The sequence below is a fragment of the Vanellus vanellus genome (assembly GCF_965231255.1).
Source record: "Vanellus vanellus genome assembly, chromosome: 3".
In the NCBI taxonomy this organism is placed as follows: Eukaryota; Metazoa; Chordata; class Aves; order Charadriiformes; family Charadriidae; genus Vanellus; species Vanellus vanellus.
This window is the reverse complement of record NC_138907.1, coordinates 123,715,564-123,742,623: the sequence shown is the minus strand read 5'-3', so window position 1 is coordinate 123,742,623 and position 27,060 is coordinate 123,715,564. Positions and strand designations below refer to the sequence as shown.

At 39.8% G+C, this 27,060-nt stretch overlaps 1 protein-coding gene across 1 annotated transcript in view; it reads right to left on the bottom strand.

Moving 5' to 3' along the window:
• SUPT3H (SPT3 homolog, SAGA and STAGA complex component) overlaps positions 1-27,060 on the bottom strand; it is a 296,183-nt gene that overhangs the window by 129,230 nt on the left and 139,893 nt on the right. The window contains exon 3 of the mRNA XM_082480803.1: positions 14,633-14,717. Coding sequence (XP_082336929.1) covers positions 14,633-14,717 — 85 coding nt within the window. The remainder of the gene's footprint in view (positions 1-14,632; positions 14,718-27,060) is intronic.

The window sequence follows — 27,060 nt, the reverse complement described above, 5'->3', positions numbered from 1 at the left end:
ACCAAAATGAACACAAAGGAAATTCAAGTCCTAAAAGCTACACTGAAGCAATCTGAAAGGCTTGCTTTAAACCTGTTAAAGGAAGGAAATTCACAGTTAAGACTGAAAATCCTGGCTCAAACTCCAGCCTTCAAATACAGACGCCGCTCTGCAGAAAGAAAAAAGGGTAGGCAAACCATAGAAACCAAGCCCACAGTGTCAGAACAGATTTCCAGTTTTAACTATGATTTGTGACATATTAGAGAACGCTTTATTTCATTCTGTTTCCATAAAGTTGTAGCTTTCAGATGGACAGGCCAAGAACAGTCAAAGTAGCTGAGGGTTTATTGTAGAAGCAAAATCACTACCTTACGGGAGGGAGTGAATAGATTTCTTGCCACAGGCCCATTAAAAAAAAAAAAAAAAAAAAAAAAAAGAAAAAAAAGGAAAAGAAAAAAAAAAAGGAAGCAATACTTCCAGAAGTCACAACACTAGATTTAGCAGCATTGCCCTTCCCAGCATAAATTGCTTTGTAGTACTACTACTTCCCACAGCAATATCAATCAAGATATTCTGTGCAAGTATTTCAAAGCAATTGCCAGTAGCTTACATCAACCTCTGATTAGGCAGTTATCCATAATTCTTCCAAAACCAGGACTTGATTCCATAAATAATTCTATATACACACATACATATCCATTTATATGTATATATTTAAGAGCTTTCCTGACCAAAGGCCAAAATTAATTCAGGATGAGAGATATGGCTCAGATGACCTCTTGAGGCTCCTTCCAGCATAGATCTTCTCCGAGGTTCAGGATTGAAATTCCAGAGCAATCAGGGTAAAAAAAATGTGTCATTAACCCAAAGGAAATGCTCAATTTATAACCGGCGTGCCACAAACTCAGCGTGTAGCGCGGCCGGAGGATCAGCCGGGGTAGGGCAGGCACGGAACAGGCAGACTAAGTCCTCGCACAGGTGTCAAAACCATTACACGATTTTAGGCAAGTCATCGAGCTCACTTTTCACACGTGAACAGGAATGAGAGTGAAAGTCTGGACTAGTGTGGGGATTAACTAGTCATTATTGCAAAGTGCTTTGAAGACAACAGGTGCTGAGTAAAAACGTTGAGCGTTAGCGGGATGACTAATAAAAATTGTTAGTTACAAGGAGCGAGAATCAAAGGCGAAGGGGGGTACCGCAGAAATCCAAGACATCTGGGGAGGAGAATCGGTGTAATAAAATGAAAACAAACCGAACCCATGTTATTTGGCAATCCCACGTGCAAACCACTTGAACTCTACACTTCTGGAGCTTATGTCATCATTGAGCCACCACCTCCCCACTTTGAGAAAGCTGCAGTTTCCAGAACTATTATTTTAAAGTATACTGTAAAGCTGCAATGGAGCAGCTATTCAAGAAAAAACCTACCGGATTAAGTCGAGTCGCTAATCAGGACACTGTGAGACTCATCTTTCCCCAGAAATTAATACACCTCCTCCAGCATTTATAAGAGGGGACGTAGAAAATCACAAATAGTCCTCACGATTTCACGAACCTCTGGTATAGTCGGAGAACGCAAGCGTATTGTGTATGAACCAAAGAAATGCTACACACTTTTAAAATATCATATACAGCCCTCCATAAATCCCACAAACCCTCTCATTAACGGTTAGGGTATGATTAATGTTTGTACTGGGCCATTTTAATTACTTAAACAATTCAGAGTTCTACCTTAAAAAGCAGCTTTGTGAAACTGCAGTAGTTGCAGAATATTTTACTCCTGGGCTTGATAAAACACTAAACCAGAAACTGCTTTAAAATAACTGCCTGCCACAGCACTTTTAGCCAACTTTTGCACCTGGTGCCGAGAGAAAAAGCCAAGTGAACTTTCACTCACTTGTTGCATGTCAGCTTCAATGCGATGTCTTTCTTCTGTTGCGTTTGGGTTTCTAACTGGAAGAGACAAGTAAGCTAAACTAGCAGCCAATCAATCCCTAAATTCTAAGAATGCAATAAAACTTGATACCAATAAATCTTTTCTTTTAACAGCCAGAAGAGATTAACAAAGTTATTTGAAATTTTATCCTCTTCTGTTCTTTCAATAGGACGATTACCTGACAATCCCGTTGAACCAAACAGCAAAATTAAAAGAGACACAATTAAGCTTGTATATACATAGGAACAGGATACGCATTTATGCATATCCCTAGTAGGTCCTCCATTATTTATTAGCCTTGATGTATTTTTCTTCCTCTTACAATAAAAGTTATTACACCTTTGGATTGTCAAATAAAAACCCAATTGGCTGAGACATAGACCATCAATATAGAATAGCTTTGCGCAGTTTCCCTCTCAACTACAACTAGATGACTTTTTTTAGCTCTGCCATTCATTTGTTTCCTGCCATGGGGAAAATCCACTTTGTCTTCTTTGTACTTTATTTCCCCATCAGTAAAGTGATCCATTTCCCCCCCTCCCCCCCCCCCGATTTGGAATGATGATGGCACAATGTAAGACAAAAATGGTAAACGATGTAAAAACATATTCAAGAATTTAAAAAATGTAGTTATTGAGTATTGTGAGAATAGTTGCTAGGAACAATATCTTGTGAGTATATTGAAAGTGATGTACTAGCATCAGGCTGTGCATCACTATACAAGTGCCCTTTATTAATATGTATAAATGCAAATGTGCTTGCATGTGTGTGACAGTGCAAAGATGCATTCAGACTTCCACGTGTACGGTGATGCCCACAGAAGAAGCGCTAGTCACAAGACTCTCCATTTTACCATGAATTCTTCACTGAAATGCAGAGTCTGTGTCTCCCTTTCTTCTTAGTCCTGCGCCCTCCTGCACGGTGCCACCAATGGCCGCGTTCCCCCCGTTTCGTCATTACCCACCTACTTTCTCTGGCCTCGTCTGAGATTCAGTTTGGGAGCAACACACCTGCTGATTCTCACTCCATTTGCTACTTCTTGATGGCTACCTTGTCATCAGCACTTAATGTCCTGTAAAGCCACTTCCCAAACTCATTCTCCAGACCAGACCTTCTGCAAGCTCCAATCCACCAGCCACAGTTTCTCTTTCATTCATCTCATTTCAATTACTCCTGTTCTCCTGCGATTGAACACTTTGAGAGAGGGTCACGGGATCCTCTTCCAAACTCCCACCACTACAGGTTTGTTTTCATCTTTCTTTATTCCACTTCTTTAAACAACTCTTTGCTGAATCTTGGGCTTTCTATTCCTCTTTTTTTTTTTTTTTTTTTGGGGGGGTGTCTTCTTTCAGCCCCATGATTTTTCTGCTATGAGAGAATATATGCATTCCCACAAAGTTGCACCTAGGTTTTGTTCCTGAACACCTTTTCTTCTCATAAATCTCTGGCTTTTTTCCCAACTCTGACCCATCTCAGTAGATGCATCATATCCTGCCTACTCGGTCTCCGTTTCTCTTTGCTCTCTGGCTCTTTCGCTCACGGTGTACAGATGTCCTCAGCCTATACTCTTTTTTAAAGAAACCATATCTCAATCCAGCCTGTCTCTCCCAATCTTTTCCCATTTCTTTCTCTCTCTTCATCTGTAAAAAAAAAAAAACAAAACACAGAACATGCAGTTTTCAGCTACAGCACAAACTTCCCCTCTTCTAACTCTGTCTTGGATCAGCTCCAACCCGACTTTTCATAAATCCCCTCCCTTAAAACTATTCATATATGGGACACTACGTGCCTCTTCCTGGCCAGAAATCTGGGCCTCCAGTATGTCTTTATTTTCTCTGATTTTTCTACTGCCTTTTTACACTGTTATCATTTCCTTTTGCCATCACAGAAGTTCAAATTATCCTCGCCCCCCCCTCCTTTTTTTTTTTTTTTTTTTTTTTTTAATTGCTTTGAGGCTTTTGTCATGGGGGAGTTCTCTCTCAGGTGGGAGTTATCTGACTAAACATAATGTCTACATCTGAGCTGGTCACCCAGGGCATCGTTTATAGTCACTAGACAGAAATCACCATTCTGGGTCTAAATTCACCTCACCCCGAAAACAAATGCCTGAAAGAAGTCAAATAAATCAAATCCTACAACATTTCTCTCTGTTCTCTCTGATTGTTTCTCTGATACACTATAATTAGTTCACAGGAATATAACTACTGATAGGCAATAACGTAGTATAGTGTCCTATACGCCATGTGCACACAGAGAAGTACAATGCTTTTGCCCAAAATATAAGAAAATAGGCAGTCTCACTTGGCAGATTCTATGTTGGAATTTAAATGAAGAATATATGAAAACAGCTATCTGAGTTTGGGAATATTTATGTAAATCACAGATATAACTACTGCATGGAGACCACTGTACTTAATAGCTGTGCTGAAAATAATTCAGCAGAATCTGACTTACTATAAAGCATATACTTTTTTGAGAAGATCACTCCTGTGTCAATTGGTACAGAGCTCCTCACGTTTTCTTAAATTTATCTCATTTACGTCCTCCTCTGATCAAGCCAACAACTCCATTACCTCATGCAAAAAACTTCTTATACCAGGCACACAGCTCTTTTAAACAATTATTTGTCCTTTATTTTGGGGTCTTAATAGCACAGGAATCTACAGATTGTTCAGGCAATGGGTCTGTAAGGAAAAAAAGAAATCTCTGGAGGGAAAGCTTCAGCCTAAAGTAGTAGACTTAACCAGTGACATCTGGCTAATAGAGCTAACCAAAGTTTATGGCAAGAGGTTATTTTTATGGCCACATTCTGGCCTTTTAGGCAATCGGGTGAGAACCAAGGGCTTCCTCAAGAGGTGGCCATGGTCTAGGTGAGTATTCAGTGAATCGTCAATCGTCACTGCTGCCTAAACCCATCACTAAAACACAAAAATTCATTGACACTTTCGGATACAGCTACACAAAATTCTTAATATATTATCTTTTCTGATGGAAGATCTTCAGTTAACATACAAAAAACCTCAGGTATAAGAGAGAGTAAATTTTACTCTGTTAGTAGCCGTCTTTGTCAGGAACGGGTTACAGTACGTACTTCGATTGCTCCATTTATTTTCAAGTCCGAGATAAAAGACTGTTTGTGCTAGTTTTTGTGTATAAATTATTTTCTGTCTACTCAAGGACATTGCTACCATCAACACTCCTATCAGGTAGAACTCGTGGCTTGAAGATAAAAGAACACAGAAATAAAAAGCGTTGACATCCCCCACAATTAAATAAATACTGATCTAAAGGCTTCTGCTGTTATCACTGTTTTTGTTGGCCAGTGACACTTACAGACACAAAAGAGCTCTATTTGCCAAAACTAAAGCACTTAAATATTAAGAAAACAAATTTTGCAGCGCTTCAAGAAGTAAAATAGCTTTTGCCAAGTTTTCCAGTAGTGCTGTACTATTTGTATTCCAAAGTAATTTTTTTTTTTTTTGAATGATGGTAACACCTTCGCCTTCAGTTATTGCTTTCTTTTGAAGAAGCACCGAAATGGAAGATGTTGACAAAGGTGAAGAACTTCGGTATCGACAGTTATCTATTAATAACAAAGTGCAGTATTAGAAACTCAAGACCTCTGAACACTAGGTGTCAGTGTAAGAAATGGAAAAATATCAAAAACCTGTTGTTTCCAATCAGGTGGATTAGCTAAAAAACCAGAACCAGCTGTGACCACATTTTCTTGTAACTGCATAATACTGTTAACAAGCCAATCTTCCTAAAAAAAGTTATTCTGAAACTGCCAGGTTTGCTTGAAATCAGATAAGGTGATTTAAAAACTACAATGAATTTGCTCTGTTAAACACTCTGAGATGACCTTTAAGGTTTAGGAGTTACACTTAAAGGCCATTCAGAATTTTACACTACCCTTTTTTCACCACCGATATCCATAAATCAGTTTGTTTGACAGAACCAACGAAAAATGAAATATAAAAAAAAAATACAGCTAGTGCGGAAAGTCAGAAGAGCTGAGATTTCTCTCACTTCACTTAAGAAGTCCAGATTTTAAACGCATGGCCAGGATGTTCAATAACTATGTTAGGACATGAAGAATCACATCCTAGAAGTGCCCATTTATCTCCCCTGACACAAAAGATGCTCTGGCATCATTATCTCAGATATAGAAAAATATGTTTGTTTGCCTTTATATTTGTTCAGGTGAATCCACTCAGCATCTCAGAGGAAAAGCAGAAGGAATGTTACCCTCCAGCAGGCATGGACAGTTAATGTATTTGAACAATTATTTGAAACAAAGCAAGTAAAATGATAAAAATAATAACCAAACCCCTATTGTTTATTGGATTCTGGAGCTGATTTTAAAGATACACAGATGCTTTTCAAAGTCAGCTTGAGGTCCATCTTCCTAATCAAATACCCACATGTTGCACACCATTGTCAAATTTCAGATTCTTTTCATTTAGTTTACTAATTGCTGCCAGAATCAGCCTACTAGATGAGAGGGGTCTTTGTGTGTAGATATGGACTTTGCAAACATGTTTATATACTTCTAATATTCAATTTAAACCATACAAACAAGTTAAAGAAAGAAAGAAACCCTGAATATCAGTTTTCCAGTTGACTTCTGGAGCTTGGGGTGGAACTATGATTTTTCACAGACAGAAAGACTGCTCCTTCATTTCAGCCCAGCTAAATGATTTCAGATATTTTTTAGGCTACGTCAAAAATACTCTTGGCAAAAGCCTGTTCGGTCATAAAGGAGACTAGAGAGTAAAACCATTGGCAGAATATTGATTTACGAGACCGCATCATACCGTGCAAGAAAAATCTAATGATTACCCTTCAACTTCATAACTTTTTCATTTGTTCTTTTCTAAAGAGCTAATCACCTAGAATTTCATGGGGCTCCGGCCATCAATATAAGTAGCCAGCACACCCTGGACACAGTGCATCCGTACGCTGAATGGCTCAGCTCATCCAAGATCTCAATAGCTATTAATCTATGCTACACTCCTAACATACATAAATATATATATAACAATTAAATAGAGGATGTATTTGTATTTTGGCAACTCAGGTTGGGATCAGCTTATCAGTTGATTCATAAAAGCCCCAGAAACCAGGGTAATTGAGTACATATATATTTAAGAATGCCATAGATTCCAAAGCCCCCATGAGTGAAATTTCATACATACTTATTTCCTTTTGCTCAACAGCCTAAATAGGAATCTGATGGGTTACGGGTGGAAAAAACAGACCTGTACATATAGACACACATATATGTATACGTATCTTTGTATGTGTATAAATCTATGTCATTATTATTAAAGGTCCAAAGATTGATATAGAAAATCAGGGAATACTGGGGTTATAGCTGCCTGCGCTACCTTCATTCTTTATATTTTATATGCACTACAAGAGAATCTTTAACCACTGATCACATTGCTTTTTCCATTCAATCTAGTCAGTGGTTTGGATTTTTCTTCTTCACTATTTAACATGCTGCTACAATTACGTGGGCATAATTATTCACTTCCTTCTGTTTGTTTTTTTTTTTTTTTTTTTAGGGTTCTTAATAACAGTATCTTAGTCTTTCCACTTTTTAGATCAGTGAAGTCCATCACCACTGGATGCTGAGCAGCATCTCTGCAGGACCAGGCAAAAAGCAGCAGCTCTGTCTCTTAGCACGTGTTGACTCCGCAGAAAGATCCACGGGAAAGAAAACATTGGACCAAGGAAGTCATCAAGTCTCTCATCTTAACAGAAAGCACAGCAAGAACACAGAATCCCTAACTGGAACTCCTGAACTGTCTCCTGAAGTAAGTTCTGTACTTTAGAATAACTATATCTTAATATGAAGAATAAGTAGCAGCTAACGGTAGAGTAGAAAACTCAGGACATCACTTTTCATATCAATTACCAATGAAGAAAAAGCAAAAACCCATCAAAAGTCAGACAAAAGACTTCATTGTTTCCAATTTAAATTTTCCATAAACTTCTCCTTAGAAGACATTTTATATTATTCTAATATATTAAACACAAAATGCTGTCCATTTGCTGAAGTAACCTAAAGTCAAGTGCTGGTCAATCAGGAAATATTAAAAAAAAAAAAAAAATGAGATAACTTTTTCTTTAACAAGAAATTGAGAAAACGGTGTCTTATGTCTGACGTGGGCCCTTCTAAACGAGTGTCATCTTCATGAATGACAGACACACTGTCACTGAGCTCCTTTGGTACAGCAGTAACAGCATCTGATCTCTATAGAATGACAGTGAAAGGGTTGAATCTATTCAAATTTCTTCACTGCATAGGAAGAAAATATATACTCAGCATGAGAAAACATACTCTATGCTAGTCTTTAAAATGCACAGAAAAAGTTTTTTGAAAAACAGCCATTCCTTTTAGAGTCACATAAAAACCTTTCAAAAAATTAAACACTACAAATCGCAAAAAATAACGTCAAAGATGCAATTTCAATCAAAGAAAAAAAGAAAAAACTTATTCCTAGCAACGCAATAACATAATCTAAATAGTGACCGCATTTAAATGATGTAAATGCAGAAGGAACAATTAAAAAATCCATGCTAGAAATAAAGTCTCTTCCATCACACGTGAGCAATGCTAACAAATGCACCTTACTGGTACCCAGGACATTTTTTGTATTGCAGACTTATTTTCCAGTTTGATTTCTTCCAGGGCAGGTGTGCCATGCCTTCGCTGCAAAGGTATGGGCGTCTTGTTTAATTTACTCTACAGTAGGAACAGAACGAATAGTCGAAGGATTTTTCCCAGATGGTTTTTGTGAACTCCTTTATCCCATCCATGTAAACACACAGCGTGTTCCGGTTTGGTGAGTTGTATATACACCCTATGACTTCGTACAAAGTCTGAATGTTTAGTTAGCCAGAAGATTGTTTCCATCCTGTGATTCATTAGGTCCCTAAGGTGCTCTCAACTTCCTTTATTTTGTACAATCACAAATTATATTAGTTTGTCTTATTTTGATAACCCCTCTAATTAATGTCCTGCACAGGAAACTTTATTACTGTTTGAAAACAGACTCATAAAACAAGGACCTTTTCCGTTACCAGGGTGGCATAAGTGACAGTTGCATATAACTTTGGATCAAGAGTGAAGAGCGCTTCACACTGTTTGTTTTTATCAGTGGGCAATTTCTGATAACAAACGAGCTGGTTTCAATTCTTTCTTTTTTAAAAGGAACGTCAGAAATTCCACAATTATGTATATAAAGGTTACAAGTCTAACAGTTCAAACGTGCAGTCAACAAACCTGGAACTGTATGATTTCTGAACAGCATAGAGGTTATATACATTAAAATGACTAATCCAGTTTGTGAATGAATACACGTGTGATTTGGTTTAAAAAAACAACCTGTAGGAGCAGGCTGTAAAGAATCAAGAAAGCTCTATCCTTGTTTCTGTTTAAATCCTCATTTTTCCTAGTCCCCTCTCCCATTGCCCTTGTCTCTTTCTCTGGATGGCCAAGTGAAGGTGAGTTTTTCCTCCTCCTTCTCCTTAAACAGCAATAAAATGGTTAACAGCCGCAGGAACAAAGGTGGGAAGCGAAGAAAGCACACCACGTTCATCCAGAAAATGTACAGCCCTTTGAAAATGCAAAATTCACAGTGATCACGATTAAGTACTTAGCTTTTCATATCAGTAAACCTGTCCTTATGCTTTCTCTGTGTTTTCACCTTTCCTTTTCCTAGTTGCGGCAAATGACTACCCAATCTTTATTTAAACCCCTACTGTAAAAAGCAATTTACTCCACAGGATGGATTTACTGTGGACTTACTCAGGACTTGACATACTGCTGAATCACTGCATCTCACTCTAAGTGTTCTATGTATGAGTTACCGCCACAATTGGAAATAAACTACGTATTCCAGTATAGATAATTCACCTGCTGACCTGTGTCCCGTGCTTCGGTTGAGACCAAAGGACTGGTTCTGATTTAACTATATTATCTGTGTAGAGAGACAATTCATTTCCAATAGCAATAAACCAGAAAAAAAAAAACAAAACTAAAATTATCTTAACGTATACGCAAAGTGTTCATATATGCATCTAAGTAACATGAGACCCAAATCAGACCCTACAACAGAAGCGAGAGTGGAACGTTAATAAGGACTAGGTAGCAACACGAGTTGTAGGAAATTAAATGCTTCCATAGGAACATAAAAGTAAGTGATCGAAAAAATCCCAACAGCTATCATGTACAACATGATTTGGAGCAACTGAAGTTCCTTTAAACTGACACTACTGCGTTCTAAAAAAGCCAATGGAGTGGGTTTGACTGAAATCATTTGACATCAATTGAAGAGATCAGAGTCCATCTTCTGGCAGATCCACATTAGCTGACAGGCAGTAAACCACAACCCTGTTACCATGAATTCTATCGTTCGTGACAGTCTTCGCGATGACTTATCACACTTTACAGGGAATTCCAGCGGATAAAACATTTAAAGGATGCAGTCCAAGGCTGTTGCGATGTGCTCTGGCCTTCCCTCTCAGTCTTTCACGGACAGGTCAGGTTACTTGCCAGTAGGAAGGGACTTTTGGGCTCTGCTGTTTGACAGCTCTGCTGTATTTTTGGTACGCATAGGCGTAATTTTTCATATTCCCTTGCTGAAGTCTGTGCTACTGCTAAAATGCCTTTCGCTTTGTAAAAACAAACCTACTCTCTTCCCAGAAGCCATTTGATATCTCAGAAACACAACGTAAAGGACTGAAGTTCAGGTCTCGTGCTAAACTGAAAAATCAAATTCTGTGAAAGCAGGTGTGAGTGGTACTTGTATAATATTCAGTATGCCCAGAGAGTAAACTGCTCGTAGTTGGTGCTGATAATAAACGCCCAGTTGATACGCTCCCAACACAAGGAAGGTAACTCCTTAACAGCCTTTTTGATTTAAGTAGTACCTCACTATCTTATTGTCTACCAGCCTTTGAACATGACATCTGAAGCATGAACACGGAGCTATGGCCCTATGAAGAGAAGATACTAAGAAATCTTTAGTTTTTAATAGTCTAATAATACTACATTTTCCGATGATCCAGCCCACCGTGACAAAAATTCTGGACAGAGATGGTGAAGGGGAGGAGACGCTTTTCCTCTTTCTTAAATGTTACATGAACCAATTTCCAGGTGTTTTTACACCCATGCATGTGCAAACTTCAGCTGTTTTGATGTCAAAGCTCTCAATGGTAGTTTAATAACCAAGAAAAATTTCTATTTCATTTCTCTTAGTTACAGCCTCTTTTTCTTGATGAAGTGCTGAATAATATTGAGTTGTGCTAAAGCGGGATCTCCGAGTTCCCTTTCCAAGGGTCTGAATAGATACTAATAGATTATTATAAAAATGATCCTTCAAAATCTTCTTACTGCCCATGCGAATTGCATTGGATATGATGAAAGAACAAACTAAAAGAGGTCTCATTCCACTTCAGATTGTAAGTAATCTAAAAGCTTGTCCCCTTCTGATTAACATCTTCCTGCATTGCCCCTTGAACCCTTTTTGTAGGCAGAGTTTTCTTTGTGAGAGACATCTACTACTTACGCTGAACCATAAAGAATAGTATAGCCTTGATTGGAATCTCTAGTCTTAGCACACAAATAAATATGCTTATAGGGGTAACATTAAGGCATCTATAAATGCATATAGACCAATTACTAAGCAAACACTATCAGTCAACAGTGAATTGGATCTCAGATTAAAACTTGAATTCATTGTGCTCTTCAAATACATTGTGCTTAAACATAAAATGTACAGAACCTTCTCATTCTAGGGTGGGGTTTTTTGTTTTATATTGCTTGATATGCAAAGAGCAAAACATTTATTATAATTACAATATATGCAAAAAAATTTCAAACTCCTGCTTCCAGCATTTGACAAAAATTGGATGGAATTTCCCTCTCAACTTTTATGCCTGTCTCCCAGATATTCAAACCCCAGCAAGCCGCCAAAGGATCCCTTTATTAGTGAGCTGAGGAAATAAATTCCTCAAGAGATTCATCTCATCTCACTCAGAAACTAATTTTAGGATGATGTGAATCATCCTCTGGAGATGCCCATTGCCTTCTACACGTTGGTATATGCTTTTAGCAGAATTTCACTTAATATAAAGCAGCATAAACATTGTTCAAAACACACCAAAAAAATAAATCATAAAATGTGACGCAGACTTTAAAAAGTCTGTTTATCAGTAATGTGACTTATTAGTGCAGTCATCTGCTATAGCAGCCGGACCTCATGAAGTATGTAGTGGTTTGAAGCAGTGACTGTATAAATCTGCCCAAACCAACCCCTGATTTAGTAGAGCGCAGATCAACTTTGAAAATCGGAAGCTGGAACTACAAACCTCTGAGATATTAAAAGTCAACCGATCCCAGGTAGTCACACTGGCAACTGATTAATTCAGAAGCTCAAACCTGGACATAATCAACAGTTATGAACTCTATGCAACGTGCCAGTTATACCGCAGGCATATAATTTCTACAGGTTAACCTTATACACGTATTATGGATGGCAAAACGGGCATGAATTTTGAGAAGAAATCATTAAATTACATAATGAGAACTGTGTAGTCCATTAACATGAGTAATATGACAAAATCCAGAAAGTAAGCAATACATTTACATCTGCAGTCAGCTTCAATTAGAAAAATAGCTTTTTTTCTAGTCCTGGATATACCCACACGAACACCTACGTGTAAAGGGAAAATTCAATATAACTACACAGTAACAGCTCAGTAAGGATGTGCAGTTATTAAGAATGACAAATGTGCAAAAATCCCTATCAGAAGTCCGGAGCACGTAAAAAGCTCCTGATTTAAGAGTTCCGGCATGTGAATGTCAGAGGTCAAAGCAATGAGCTATTAAAGATACTTTCACTTCCTCAGAAATAAAGTGCTGTCTCGGGCTCGGAGGGGAAAGGTTAGAAAAGCTGTTTATCTGCCGCTCCGTTCCCATTCTTCCTTCTGTCAGGAAATCGTACACGCTCCTACGCCCCACGCAGGGTTAACCCCGGGTCAGGGTCATTCCCCGAGTAAGTGCCCGGCTTTGATTTAAGCGCAGAGACCACATGGCTGCAGGTTGGGTTTACTCAAAGCGCAGGTTTTGGCGTAAAGCTGCGCTGGGCTCAGCCTTCGTGGGACGTAAAAGCACAGACTCTTCACCGCATTATTGCCCAAGGAAGACCGAAGCCGCCGTCGTCGGTTTGCATGAAATTAAGGGGGTCATTAACAAAAAGAAAATGTTATTTTGTAGTAGTTAGAATAAGAATTACAAATATACGCCTGGAACAGCGTGTTTAACCAGTGGGAAACATGCGGAGTAGGGGTTGTCACCCCCCAAAGAGCCACAGGGCACGTTCGGGACAGACCGGGAGGAGAATAATAAGCAAAGAAGCCACAGCACGAAGGCACCAGGAGACTGCGGAGACAGGGATACACCGCTGGGCTTCGGAAGTTCCAGCAGAAAGAAACTATCCGGAGCTGGAAGGGACCCCAGAGCGTTCGCTGCCATCCAGGACGGCACCGAGCGGCTGCGGGATTAAGTGCGAAGCTGAAGGAAAGCACCTGTCTGCAGGCAAACAGTGGGCAGGGGGAGATTTATTTATATTCTATTTTATTTTTAAATATTATAGATATATAAAATATATAAATTTAACATGCGTAAATATATATAAATATATAAAATATAAATATATATTATATGTACACACACACACATATAGTTATAGTATGTGGTCGGCCCCACTCCGAATTTTCTCATTTTACAAAAGTTTTTAATTCTAATTAATGTAGTAACGGAACCGAGCTTGAAACTTAAAAACTCTTCGGATTGCTGAAAGGGCTCATTATAGAGAAGAGGCCTAGGAACTTGCAGCTCAAAGCTCTAGCTGATCCAGGGACTCACCATATGGAAACATTATTTATAATATGTATTAGTATTATTTATATACATTAGTTCCATCTAATATCCATACCCATACATGCTTGCAATTTCGTTTGAAGAATCACTGTAATAAGAAAAAAATATTTGTTACGCTTCCCAAGCTACAGGTGACATATAAGAGTATACCTTTCTGTACAACACAACAGATGGCAGATTTGGGCCATGGTGTAAAATATCGGCATTGATTTCTTAAGAGGCGTTGTTGAACTTTAATTAAAAACTATGGAGAGGTTCAAATTTAGAGCTGCTTCTGACAGACAAGATTCATTTATACACCACTTTCACTGACTTTCAATAAGGAAAAATATTCAATATTTCTGCATTCTTTGACTTAAATCAAAACATCAAATAGTAAGACCATTAGAACATAAATATTAAGCAAATAATGCTTTAACACAAATACTAGAACATAAAAAAAAAGCAATGAAGTCTTCAGATGACTAGCCCTTTTTTTTTTCTCTTTAACAACTTGAAGTTTTTGACAAAAAAATACATCAGCTTTATTCCCAGGGTTAGGTGGGGTTGCAGATATCACACAAACGCAGTATATAGCCATAACACTATCTGCAAACCCAACAGTAGCTCCTATAGATTATCGAGGAAAGAACGTTACCCTCCATTTCTGTGTTTCTTTCTAAAAACAGAACAATCTTATGAGTCATTTAATCATGAAAATTTCATGACATTTCAAGGACTTTTAGAGTAAAAATTATTTTATAAGGTAATTTTCTTACCAAATTTATCAGCTGAGTGTGGACGATGTCTTCCACCAGTATTGCAGTTTCATGGAGTGGCCTGCGAGCATCTCCTAAGGAAAACCTGAAAGAAAGAGGTTTATTGCAAGGTTATGAAAACGAGTTAAAAAGAAACAAAGTAGGTGGTCTCCAGAAAAATGAAAAGAAAACATGTTATTAATAACCAGAAGGTTAATACACCTGTGTGTAGAGAAATGGATCACTCATTGTGGTGCGAGGAATATAAACCAAAGTAATCTGATTAAAGGAACAAAAGAGCTGCAAGAACGTATTCTAAAGCACACAGTGGAAAAAAGTTGAAAAATTGAGGAAACGGAGGAAAATCCAGTTTGTAGGAACATTTGAAAAGAGTAGGCAAAGCTGTAGCATGTGAACCACGAGGAGTAATTCTGTATTTGCAGCCCCTTTCACTTACAAAATTACCAAATAACTATTTTAAAATGTGAAATGCTAACGGGCACTTTGTCTCAAATCTAAATACTAGTGCTAAGATGTGGAAGGAACTACTATGAATTGAAGATAAACATTTTCATACGTAATAACGTGAGAGGCTCTTTAATTCTACGCTGCAAGATGAAATGACAAGAAATCATAAAGAGATGACAGATAATACTGCTGACAGATTTACTACTTGTTGGTCTCTGCGCTCTTTCGGAGAGGCCGTTGAAGACGCAGTGAATCACAGAATCGTAGAGTGGTTTGGGTTGGAAGGGACCTTGAAGATCATCGAGTCCCAACCCCCCTGCCCTGGCCAGGGACGCCTCCCACCAGCCCGGGTCGCTCCAACAGTGAAGGTCTTTCAGTGTCCAAAACTAGGGTAGGTCGCAACCGAACTTCGCCCGTAGTCAGTGCAGCTCAGCGAGTCTAGAGAGCTTCAGGCCTCCCTAAGCCCTTCCGTCACCTGGGTAGTCGAACTGCGGCCTAGAGAAGGGAAAAGGTCTCTTACTCTCTGCAGGTTCCCTTCTTCACGTACAGCGCAAAAAAAGCTGCTGTTTGTTTTCCGTTGACTACTGTCTGTTCTTTGCTTGCAAAACTTACATTTTCAGTTCAGTCCCACATAGCAGAAATGGGGTATGCAAGGATTCTAGCTACGGTTCCTGGTTTTACACACACATATATAAATAAACCCTTCACAAATTTCTCTGTTTCACACAACTCTGAAACAATTTCTTAATGCGTCAACCACACTACCTATTCAAGAAGGATGCTATAAAATAAGTAACGCTGGTTTTGCCTATTTACTGACTCATTTGTGTAAGTGACAGAGGATTCAAGAACATCAAAATCCTTCACTTTCTCTTATCTCGGTTCTTTTATTTACATAAAAAAGACGGGCGCCTTTTTTTCCATGTTCTGATTAACAGGATCAAGAACTGACTCAAGCATCCTCCTAGTATATGTAAAATTTTGTCCTGCTACCTATGCATGAAGGATCAGAGAAACAGGACTGTGACGGGATAAAGAAATGCTAAGAGAGCTCTGAAAAAATGGGATGCTACTCCTGCCACATCAATTACCTCATATATCTCCCCCTCTCTCCTTCTGTGACAGCAAAACCCCTCCGTTTCCCAGAACTGTGGCAAACAAAAATCAGTCAGTCATGGATAAATTACTTCAACATACGTGCTCAACGGAATTTCTACAACACCTATATGTAGTGCAAAGCTGGTGGACAGCTACGGTCTACAGTTGCGTGGACACCTGCACATCACACCTTTCATGCAAATTTGCATGTCTCAATCAGAACAACCCAGCTCAGGTCTGGTATCTGGTACCTGCACCCTAGCATCCTAAACCAGGCACAGTATTTTTGAAATAAAGTTATCCATCAATGGAAGTCTCATGAAATCGAAGGAACTCAGGAAATCAAAGCCATGAACCATTTACCGGTTGCTCTACTTTCACTCCCTCTATATCTGACTTTCGGCCAAATTATTTTTCAAACTTAGAGTTGTTAATTCCAAAATGGTCTCAATGAGGCTCACAAAAATTATCGTATTACATGCATATCAAATTAAAAAAAAAAAAAAAAGGTAATTCCAGTCTTACATCATTACAGTGACAGACAACTTGCTGTGCTTTCAAATATTTCCTCGGGGCATTTCTAAAAAAATGTTCTCTCTCCTCCCAAACCTGAGTTTTTAAAATAAGAAAACTTGTACAGTAAAATATATTCATTGTAAATTAAATACCACAAGCCAAAAATAAAACTAAAGTTTCTTATAAAAACTAGTTAAATTTTATTTATAAGCAAGATTCAAATCTTCATAGTGACTGAATGTATCAATTAATTCCTTACAAAAGTATTCTGTCCTGCAATAAAATAAACCCATATTTTACCTATAAACAACTAAAGAGTTATAGTAGTAGGTTGTTGGTTTTTTTCCTTTATCTAATAATGAAATTGTTTGAGACTAATGATATCAAATTTCAGCCTGATACATGCAAGAGCACAACAAGAATTGGTTGGGCAACACCTGAGCGTAACCCACTGCACTCTACCAGGAATAGCATGAAGAAATTACACTCTCTACTTGTTCCCGATCACCTGTCTCTCTTGTTGAGACTGTCGATCAGCATATTAAAGAGATGGTCACGCTTCATCATGTGTTGTACGACAGCTCTACAATGAGGACAACTCAAGTAATTTTTTCTCTATTATTCACCCCCGTGAATCGCAATGTCAGATACTTCCTAGGACTATAAGCACAGCAAACAATCCAGATCCTATTAAATAAGTTATAAACTGCAAATACCTGGATATTATAAAGGAAATACATATAAAAATAGAAATAGTTTATTACTGTATTACTTCGGACTGTAAAATAATATTTTAAACATCACAGATTGCTTATATAGGATAAAACAAGTATTTCTTTTTTTAAAAGTAAGGTGCATAAGTAAATTAACAGGAAAATTTACTTTTTTTCTAATGACACAAGGTATATATAATCAAATAGAATTCAGTTATCATAACCACGATATGTTGTTCATTCTTACTTACTGACCCTTTAATATTGAAAAGTAATTTTTCTTTCTTTCTAAGACTTAAAAAGGCAAAACAAAACAAATATGTCAGAAAGTAGTAAATGCCCGGTTGCCAGCACTACCACCCTCAACATCAATTTATTTTGTTCACAGATTTTTACCAAGCATTCCACATACACGACTGAAAGGTTTATAGTTTTATTTTTCTGAAGACAACAAAGCGCAAGAAGGAAACTCTACTTTCGAGGCAGGATGCTGCCTCCACGGTGAGATGCCCTCCCAGCGCATCTAAAAATCTCGCTCACAAGTAACTATCAGCTCCCTAAACGGCACGAGAAGTAGCAGAGATGCGACCAAGATGCAGCGCGTTGTCCCGAGAGGAGGCAGTTACCAAATCTTTTTGCTCCATTCTGATGCAAAAGGACATGTCGGAGGCGATGCTGATTCTCAACTGCTCTACTTGACCACATGGAAAATCAAGTTCCGGATGCACCTACTTTCTTCCTCCCTCACTTACACTCTTTCTACCTTCAAAAGCTATTTCTATCTCAGTTCGCCTTCCCTGTTTTCCCACGTAACTCCTGCCAACTTGTTTCCCACACACACAAAGCTAGACGCTGGCACGGTGGTTTCAGCAAAAAGTAAAAAGCCCCACAGCTCACCTCCCCACAGCCGCTTCCTTTTTCTTTGCAATGGCTACGGGCTTTTTTAGAGACTAAAAAAAAAAAAATGTAAAGCTTCAATACTTGCTAATTGTATTTGCACAGTATTTGATACGTTTCTTGATTCTAACACACTCACAGGATAATATTCTTTACGATACCAAAACCAACCTTTTTTTACCCCTTTCTACTACCAAAAGTAATAACTACAAACACACGAGCAGTTAAAATAATAAACTCTTCCATTTTTTTTTCTTCACTTTTGCCATTGTGCTTCTCCATAGCTGAATAAACACTAAACTAAGAGTCAGAGGGCTCTGATTTTTGCCAAGTTGCAGAATACGAGGCAAGTTAAGAACCAAAAGAAAACCCTTAAAAAAAAAGGAACCCAAAATTTGGTGCCCTTGTTTCTGGGAACTGAAACTGAACTTGACGTTTTAATATAACTTACAAATTTCATTTCACATGTGCTTCGCTTTTAACGGCTCATTAGAGGGTCTTTTAAAGAACCTTCCATTCCCTAGAAGTATAAATAAGTCTTCCTATGAAACGTATAAAAATTCTGTTGGAAACAGCGAAGAGCTGCTTCCCCACAGGTAAATACTGAAGAGGAAATTTATCAAAATAAAACACCAGCAGTGCAGCAAAACGGTAAAACGATATGGAAGACCGTCCTGACAATAGACGCATCTACCCATTAGACATGTCATACAATAACAAAGCCTTCTCAGAAGATCCGATTTCAAAGGTTTGTCTGTTTTATGGAAACATTTTTACAAGGGGGTGATCAACTTACCCGGATTTTCACAGGCGGATTAAAATAGTAGCATGGCGAAAGAAAAGGCTGCTGCAGCTCTTTTATTGTTTACTTTTAGCTTCTATTTCTAATTTATTTAAGTTCCTGTAATGATGTTTTCAGACTCATCAAAAGGGGTAGATGTCCAAGCCACTAAATGCCTACGTGAAGTATCACGGCACACTATGTGTAAGCACACACGCACATACTTGGCACGCGCTAAGGGTACGAGGGCTCCTCACGGTGCGGGGACCTACATTTGTAAGAACCTCAAAATCTCGGCCGGCTACAGAAATAGATAAAGCCCTTTCTTTGCTACATTTCTCGGGGTTTTAAATGCCTGCGAAAGGTATCGGGCCAGGCACGGCACAGGCTCGCTTCAAAAACCTCGAGGTGGAGCTCTCCAGGTGGCCAGACCACCAGGAGAGTAGGCTGTGGAGACAGAAAGCTGCTGCAATCTCCCATCCTCCACAGCCTCGGAAAAGCTCTCCTGGCCAGAAAGGAAGTATAACCAGGGTGGCTGGGAGTGCACTAAGCTAGAATAAATAGTTCCCCTTACTGGGGCTTCTATTGAGTTCATACCATAACAAAGCTGCCCCAACTCATGTGGAATTTACCACCTTGAATAAATTTGAGGAATCTAGCCGAGGAAAAGTATAAAAGCAGTGAGGTAGCCTGGTGGGAAATACGCTTTTTTTTTTTTTTTTCTCCTTTTCTAGAAATCCCTACCAATTTTCCTTTTTTGTTGTTGTTTTTTTGTTTTTTTTGGTTTCTACATGAAGAATTTGCAGCAGCAGAGATGGGACCTCAAGAATTGAGGGGGTTTTTCATGCATCCAAAGATCTCTCGTAGGGCAAGCAGATACTTCTGTTCTCAGTGGTTTGCTCCTGCCTGCAACTGGAGTGGGACTGTGGGTCACAGTGGTCCCTTTGCCTGCAGGAAAGACATGAGTGGGTACACATGGTGTATGTGCGAGTGAAGCCCATGAGTAGGATAAGAGGTTTGGGATCCACATATCCAAGTGGCCATAAATGTGGGCTGGACACTAGAGAGACCAGAGGGTCTTTGAGTTGGCTACTGGAGGGACCAGAACGTCCATACCAGCTGCTGGGGAGACTGTGGGGTCTGGGGGTGGATGGAGAAACCCGTTTGCATCTGTGTCTCTGCTCGTGAGGACTGAGGCTCTCCAGCATTGAATGACTGAGCTTGAGGCTACCGGACTCGGCAATTCCTAACTTAGGACATGTGTTGAAGCATCAGACTCGGATGAAGCGTGTCTGTGAAGGACTGTATTTGCACATGGAGAAATACGTACAAAAATATACTGAGGAGATTCAAAAGAAATCAAAGGAGCTTGGAAAGAGTTCAGCCAACACATAATGGGAACCTCGGGACTCACAAGGAGACAACTACTTGCTGACATCTGAACCTGAGTGTCTGTACCAGCAAGCGGATTCCCACCCCGCATTTTTATCCGACCAACCAAGCAGAATGCGATCAAGATATAATTGCTCACCACATGCAGAACCAGCTAATTCAGTGTAACAAATCTAAAACCAGGCAAGGATCCCATAAACTCACAGAGGACAAATCGACTACCAGATATACTTGGACTGGATAACATCTGGGCTCATGTCTCCTCAGTATTGTAAGAAGATACAGTAAATTTCTTTTCTGTCAGCTGTTTGGCCGGAATGCATTTGGAATATGCAGCATATTAATTCTCAGAGATGTTTCCATACTATAAGCAAGTATTCTCCCAAATATATTAATTATTTGAGACCTGACAGCCAGGTGGTGACAAAGAAAATCAGTTTTCCAGTCCTGAGCATAAGAACATCCAGAAAACTTCCAGCAATTCAAATACCAGAAGGACAAGCACTGCAAATCAATAAAAATCCGTATCAAACAACTTTGGAAAATCAATAATGCAATACAACATTGAAGTAATTCAGCTCGGTGCCGTAAGAGGCTGACTCTAAAGACAAAGATAAAAATATTGAGATCTGGTCCCTTAGATGACAGAAAATTGGGAAACTACAGGTTTCTTTCTGATGAGCATGGGAACGAGCCTGTCATTGCCACAGAAGTCCCGGAGAAAATAAGATAAGGATAGTACCTTTTTCAAAGTCTCAAAGCCAAAGCTAGCTCTTCTCTCTCCATTGTGTTTGCCACGGCTGTTGTTGAACAAATTAGGCAGAAGTAGCGTCTGAAAGGAAAGAGATGACTGGTGCCAAACCAGAAAATTGATTAGACACACAGAGGAGGACACATTGTGCAGAGAGTGGAAGAGGAATGAAAGAGCAAAATCCAGGAGGAAGAAATTTCCCAAAGGAAAAGGATGATTGCAATGGGGGAAAGAGGTATAAAGAATGAGGTCTCAGAATTATTTCTATTTTATGTTAAGATACTTTACATCAGAAAAACATGACGTGACAGATCGTTGCTTTGTAGGCATGGTTCCTTCCAAATACCATCAGTGAACTCGGTAAAGGGACATTAATTTAAAAATCAAATAATCTTGCTTGCTTATTGCCTTAGCTTAATGAAAAAGGGAGCAATTTAAAGCATCGCGTTCTGTTAACTAACCAGCATGTTCCACCAGCGCTACCTGAAAAAGCACTGGAATTTATATTGCTATTTATATGTTTCTCTGCTCACCAGCTAACTTCCACCCAAGCCCATTTAAAAAGAAAAGGTAATCTTAATTCCAAGCAGAGTTCATAGTTAATATGTTCATCTGCTTGGATTAATGAAACCGAATTTACACAGGTTTCATACGTCACACTGAACATAGCTCTTTACCAGGATTTAGTGCAAGCATGAGAGATATAAAGTCAAACTGCAAGCTGTAGCTCTGTTAGCTTTTTCTTTCAAGTTTAGAAAAATCATGTTTAAGTTACAATAAAAACAAGCACTCAAAACCGACAGCAATTTTAATAGAGAAATTACAAAAATTAGGGTTATTTTCCAATTTTTTTTCTGCCAAGGCCTTCAGTGGCTAAACTTGGAAGGAAACGCTAGCATTTTGCAAGAAGCAATCCGTGGGGATACAGATGGTCTTGTGCCGTTTGGTACATCAGTAATCACCCGACAGCGGTTTTAAAAAGCTTGTGTGGCAACTTCTAAATAACCTGCCTGGACTTTACACCGTCATGGCTCCAGGGCTCCTTAACACCAACTGCTGAGCGTAGGTTACAGCCCCACCGCACAGATCACCTACTCTGGGCTAAGGCAAACTGCATTGCACGCTTGGGAGAATTAGACCGAGCAGTGATTTGGTCTATCAGGAGAAAAGGGATCCAACGGGACAGTTCATTTCTCCACGACTTTTGACTCGTTGGGAGTATTTACCACCGTCTTAACTGAATCTGCTCTCAGCACTGAGGGGAGTTGTCCTCAATGCGAAGAGGAAACCAGAAATGCTGATTTAAGTGGCATCACAGAGTTCAGTTTGTGCAGTCCGTACGCTCTACAATCCAGCAAGGTCTACACTAACATCGGCAAATACAGCTTCTCCCTAACACAGGGGCGGTGTAAACTTACAAAGAGGTTGCACTAAACCCACTACGGAAAAGTACTAACAAATTTAAGTGCCAAATTACATAAAGATAAAACGTACAGATTTTCTTTTACATCCTCACAGAAAGAACAGCTGAAAAAGTAGACTCTGGATACCTTGAGGGTCCAATTTACTCCAGGATAGCGCTCTTCCTCATGCTAGCTTAAGAGCTACGGCGACAAATAATGAGGTCCCCTATTCTCAGCTGCACTGAGCTACTCCGTCTTACTCTACCCACTTTAGGATGCAACCGCACTATCGTAAAACCCAAGAAGAGATGAGTAGAACAGCCTCATTCTCTAATGTGAAGACCTTGAAGATCATCCGGTTCCAACCCCCCTTCCATAGGCAGGGACACCTCCCACTAGACCAGGTTGCCTTTTAAAATGAAGCTATCTAATCTATATGGTTACTCGTATGTCCACAATTAATGGAGAATGCAGCAGGGCCCACAATTCCCAATTTCAAGCCGTCCTCTCCAGAGGACATTGGAAACCATGAGGTGTATGTTCATCTACACACATTATATGCAAACTGTAGGATCTGGGAGCACTCAGCAGTGCCCAAATCTGGGTACTTGCTCCTGTCTATGACAAACTACATGAATTTGTTCTATCAATCAACTACTGCAGAGTATTAAGCTCCCTAAGACAAGTCTCAGAACAATACATACAAAAGCCTAAATTTCCTGCAGTTGACGGAAAGATGTGGATACACGCAGAAGTGCCCATATTTCAGACACTAAATTCAGGTCCTTAGTACCCGTCAAAATCCGGCATTTTCAACGCCTTTGCCACTGACTGAAAATGGCCCCAACTGCTAACCCTGCACACATCTGAGAAAGCGTGACTGCCGCAAGACTGGAACTTGCAAGTACCTACACAGCTGCACACATCAGGCAATGTGTATATCGAAATAGATATATAGGTAGGTACAGAGATAACTGGCCATATAGTTTTCAGCTAACTGTATAGCAGTCATTACGTTATTTTGCATACCAAGTTGAGTTAGTCGGTATAGACTTCAAAGTCTCTTCCAGTATTGCTTCCTCTACCAGCTCTTTTCTGTCTGTTAGTCCGTCCCATGGCTCTCGGGTAGCATTCCTTTATCTCTATAATGCTTGAAAGTGTTATTGATACCTTCTCTAACTCCTGAAGGGAGACCATGCATTTTCCTTTCTTAAACCTATTCTTTGCCAGACAATTAGTGACATTTTCTTGAGTAATAACTGAGGAATGTATCCCCCTACCCCTATGATGTGAAAAATGGTGACTCCCCGCTCTCCTACTTCCATGAAGTCAGGAGATTCTATAGGAAGTTACTAAAATTGATTACCATCTACTTATTCAGCAAGTGGAGACATCCTATTAACTTCTTTAAATATCATAATATTAACTCTAAGAATTTGATTAATAAATTAGTGAATCTTTACTAAAAGAAACTCAGCCTAAGGAAAATGCTTTTTCCAGTGAGAACAGCAAGCACAGGAAGAAAAATAAATCAGCTACAAAATGGGTTTTTTTCAGTATAAAATTAAGCCCTGATGATGTCTGCAAATATTGTAAAAGCATAAACAACAAGAAGAGAAACATTACATAATACCATTTAATTATTCAAAAGTACATATCGGCAAATAAAAGGATAAAATTTAGAAAAGGAACATTTAGAGCAAATTAGAATCATAGAATCATAGAATGGTTTAGGTTGGAAAGGACCTTGAAGATCATCCAGTTCCAACCCCCCTGCCATAGGCAGGGACACCTCCCACCAGCCCAGGTTGCCCAAGGCCACGTCCAGCCTGGCCTTGAACACCTCCAGGGATGGGGCCTCAACAACCTCTCTGGGCAACCTGTGCCAGTGCCTCACCACCCTCAAAGTGAAAAACTTCTTCCTAATGTTCAATCTGAACCTGCCCTCTTCCAGTTTGAAGCCATTCCCCCTCATCCTATCACTACATGCCCCAGTAAAAAGTCCTTCCCCAGCTCTCCTGTAGGCCCCCTTTAGGGACTGGAAGGCCGCAATAAGATCTCCTCAGAGCCTTCTCTTCTCCAGGCTGAACAGCCCCAACTCTTTCAGCTTCTCCTCACAGGAGAGGTGCTCCAGCCCTCGGATCATCCTCGTAGCTCTCCTCTGGACACGCTCCAGCAGGTCCATATTTTAGAAGGAAAACATCTGAAAACAAGAGCTAAAACCCTCTGTAACCATCTCAGAAGGAACAGAAGTTTCACTGCTGGAAATACTAAAAACTAAGCTTAAGGAAGAACTGGGGGTCTTGTGATGTTAAACAAGTACACAAAAAGAAATCTTGATTATGTCACTTAAAATACTGAAAAATGAGATGTGATGGCATTCTAAAATGGTATTTCACCTGCAACTAACAGACAGTTGTTGGAACTCCATATTTGGAGGCTTCACAGATGCTTATAATCATTGAAATTCTAAAACCAGGAAGAGACTTCAGAATTAGCAATTATTTTGAGTTTACTGAAAACATATTAATACTCACTTCACAGTTTTCACTACAGAGACTCCTCAATTACTACGGTGGAAAGCAACATCCAAAGGCATCAGTCAAGTTCACTGCCCCACTGAGGTAAGGCCTAAACAAGGCAAGACCTTTGTAAGTGAATTTTTGTGTACCTGAAAATGGAAGTAGCTTGTTTACACCATGAGTTTTTAAATAGTAAGGTCTGCCAGACAGCAGGATTAACAATTTCTAACAGCTTGCCAAATGAAAAGTCTGATTCTTTTCACATAAAGACAAACCCTGTTCCCAGTGATGAATTCCTCAGGGAATGAATTTCAGAGATGCTGAAGTCTCCCAACTCCATGGGAGGTCACTGTCTTGACTATAAAGTGTTTTGTTCAAGCATGAACTTTCTGAATCATGTTTTAAACTGACCTTGAAATTGTTTTAATAACTTGTGGAAACCAAAAAATATCCTAAATTTTCTCTTTAGAAAGAGCAACTTTTGTTAATGTTTCTTTAATTACACTATAACATATGTAGTAAAAAATGTGTACCAAATTGCCTGGAAAATTACTGTCTTGCAGGACAGAAGGGGGAAAAAAAGGAGATACCACTACACCACTGCTACTCCATGAATCACAGAATAGTTGAAGTTGGAAGGGACATGTGGAGATACCTAGTCCAATTCCCCCGCTCAAATAAGTTTCCTCGGAGCTGTGTCCAGTTGGGCTTTGGGTATCTCCAAGGATGGACACTCCACAACCTCTCTGCAGAGCTTGTTCCCACACATTTGACTACCCTCCCAGTAAAAAAAGTTTTTTTCTTAAGTGGAATTTCCTGTATTTCCATCTGTGCTCACTGCCTCTTGTCTTGTCACTGGCCACCACTGAAAAAAAGCCTAGCTCTGTTTTCTTTACTTCCCTCCATCAGTTATTTATAGATATTGATAAGATCTCCCTGACCCTTCTCCAAGATGAATAGGCCCAGCTCTCACAAGCCGCTCCTTGTATGAGAGATGATCCAGTCTCCTAACCATCTCAGTGGCCCTTCACGGGCTTGCTCCAACATGTCTGTGTCTCTCTTGTACTGGGGAGTCCAGCAATGGACCCAGCAATCCAGATGGGTCTCACCAGTGCAGAGCAGAGGGGAAGAATTCCCTCCCTCACCTGCTGGCAACTGCCTGCCTAATGCAGCCGAGGATGCCAGCGCATTGCTGGCACATGTCCAACTTGGTGTCCATCATGGTGTCCCATGGTCTTCTCCTGCAAACCTGCTTTCCAGATGGTCAGCCTACAGCCTATTCTGGTGGCTGGGGTTATTCCTCCCCAGGGGCACAACTTGGCATTTCCCTTTGTGGAACTTCATGAGGTTCCTGTTGGTCCATTTCTCCAGCCTGTTGAGGTCCCTCTGAATGGCAGCACACCCATCCTGTCTACCAATCACTCCTCCCAGTTTTTTATCATCAATAAACTTGCTGCAGGTGCATTGTGATCCATCATCCACGTCAGTAATGAAGACAGTATACAGTATTGACCTCAGGATCAACCCTTGGGATATGCCACCATTAACTGGCCTCCAGATGGACTTCATGCTGCTATCATCAACTCTTTGAAACCATCCATTCAGCCAGTTTTCCGTCTGTCTCACTGTCCATGCATTTATCTACTTCATGAGCTCGCATATGAGGGTGTTGGGGTAACGGGCACAAACTTGACCATAGGAAGTTCCAGCTAAACACGAGGAGGACCTTCTCTCCTGTGCGGGTGGCAGAGCGCTGGCACAGGCTGCCCAGAGAGGTGGGGGAGTCTCCCACTCTGGAGACATTCCAAACTCACCTGGACGCCGTCCTGTGCAACTGCTGTAGGTGCCCCTGCTCTGGCGTGGGGTGGGACTGGATGATCTCCAGAGGTGCCTTCCAACCCTGACCAT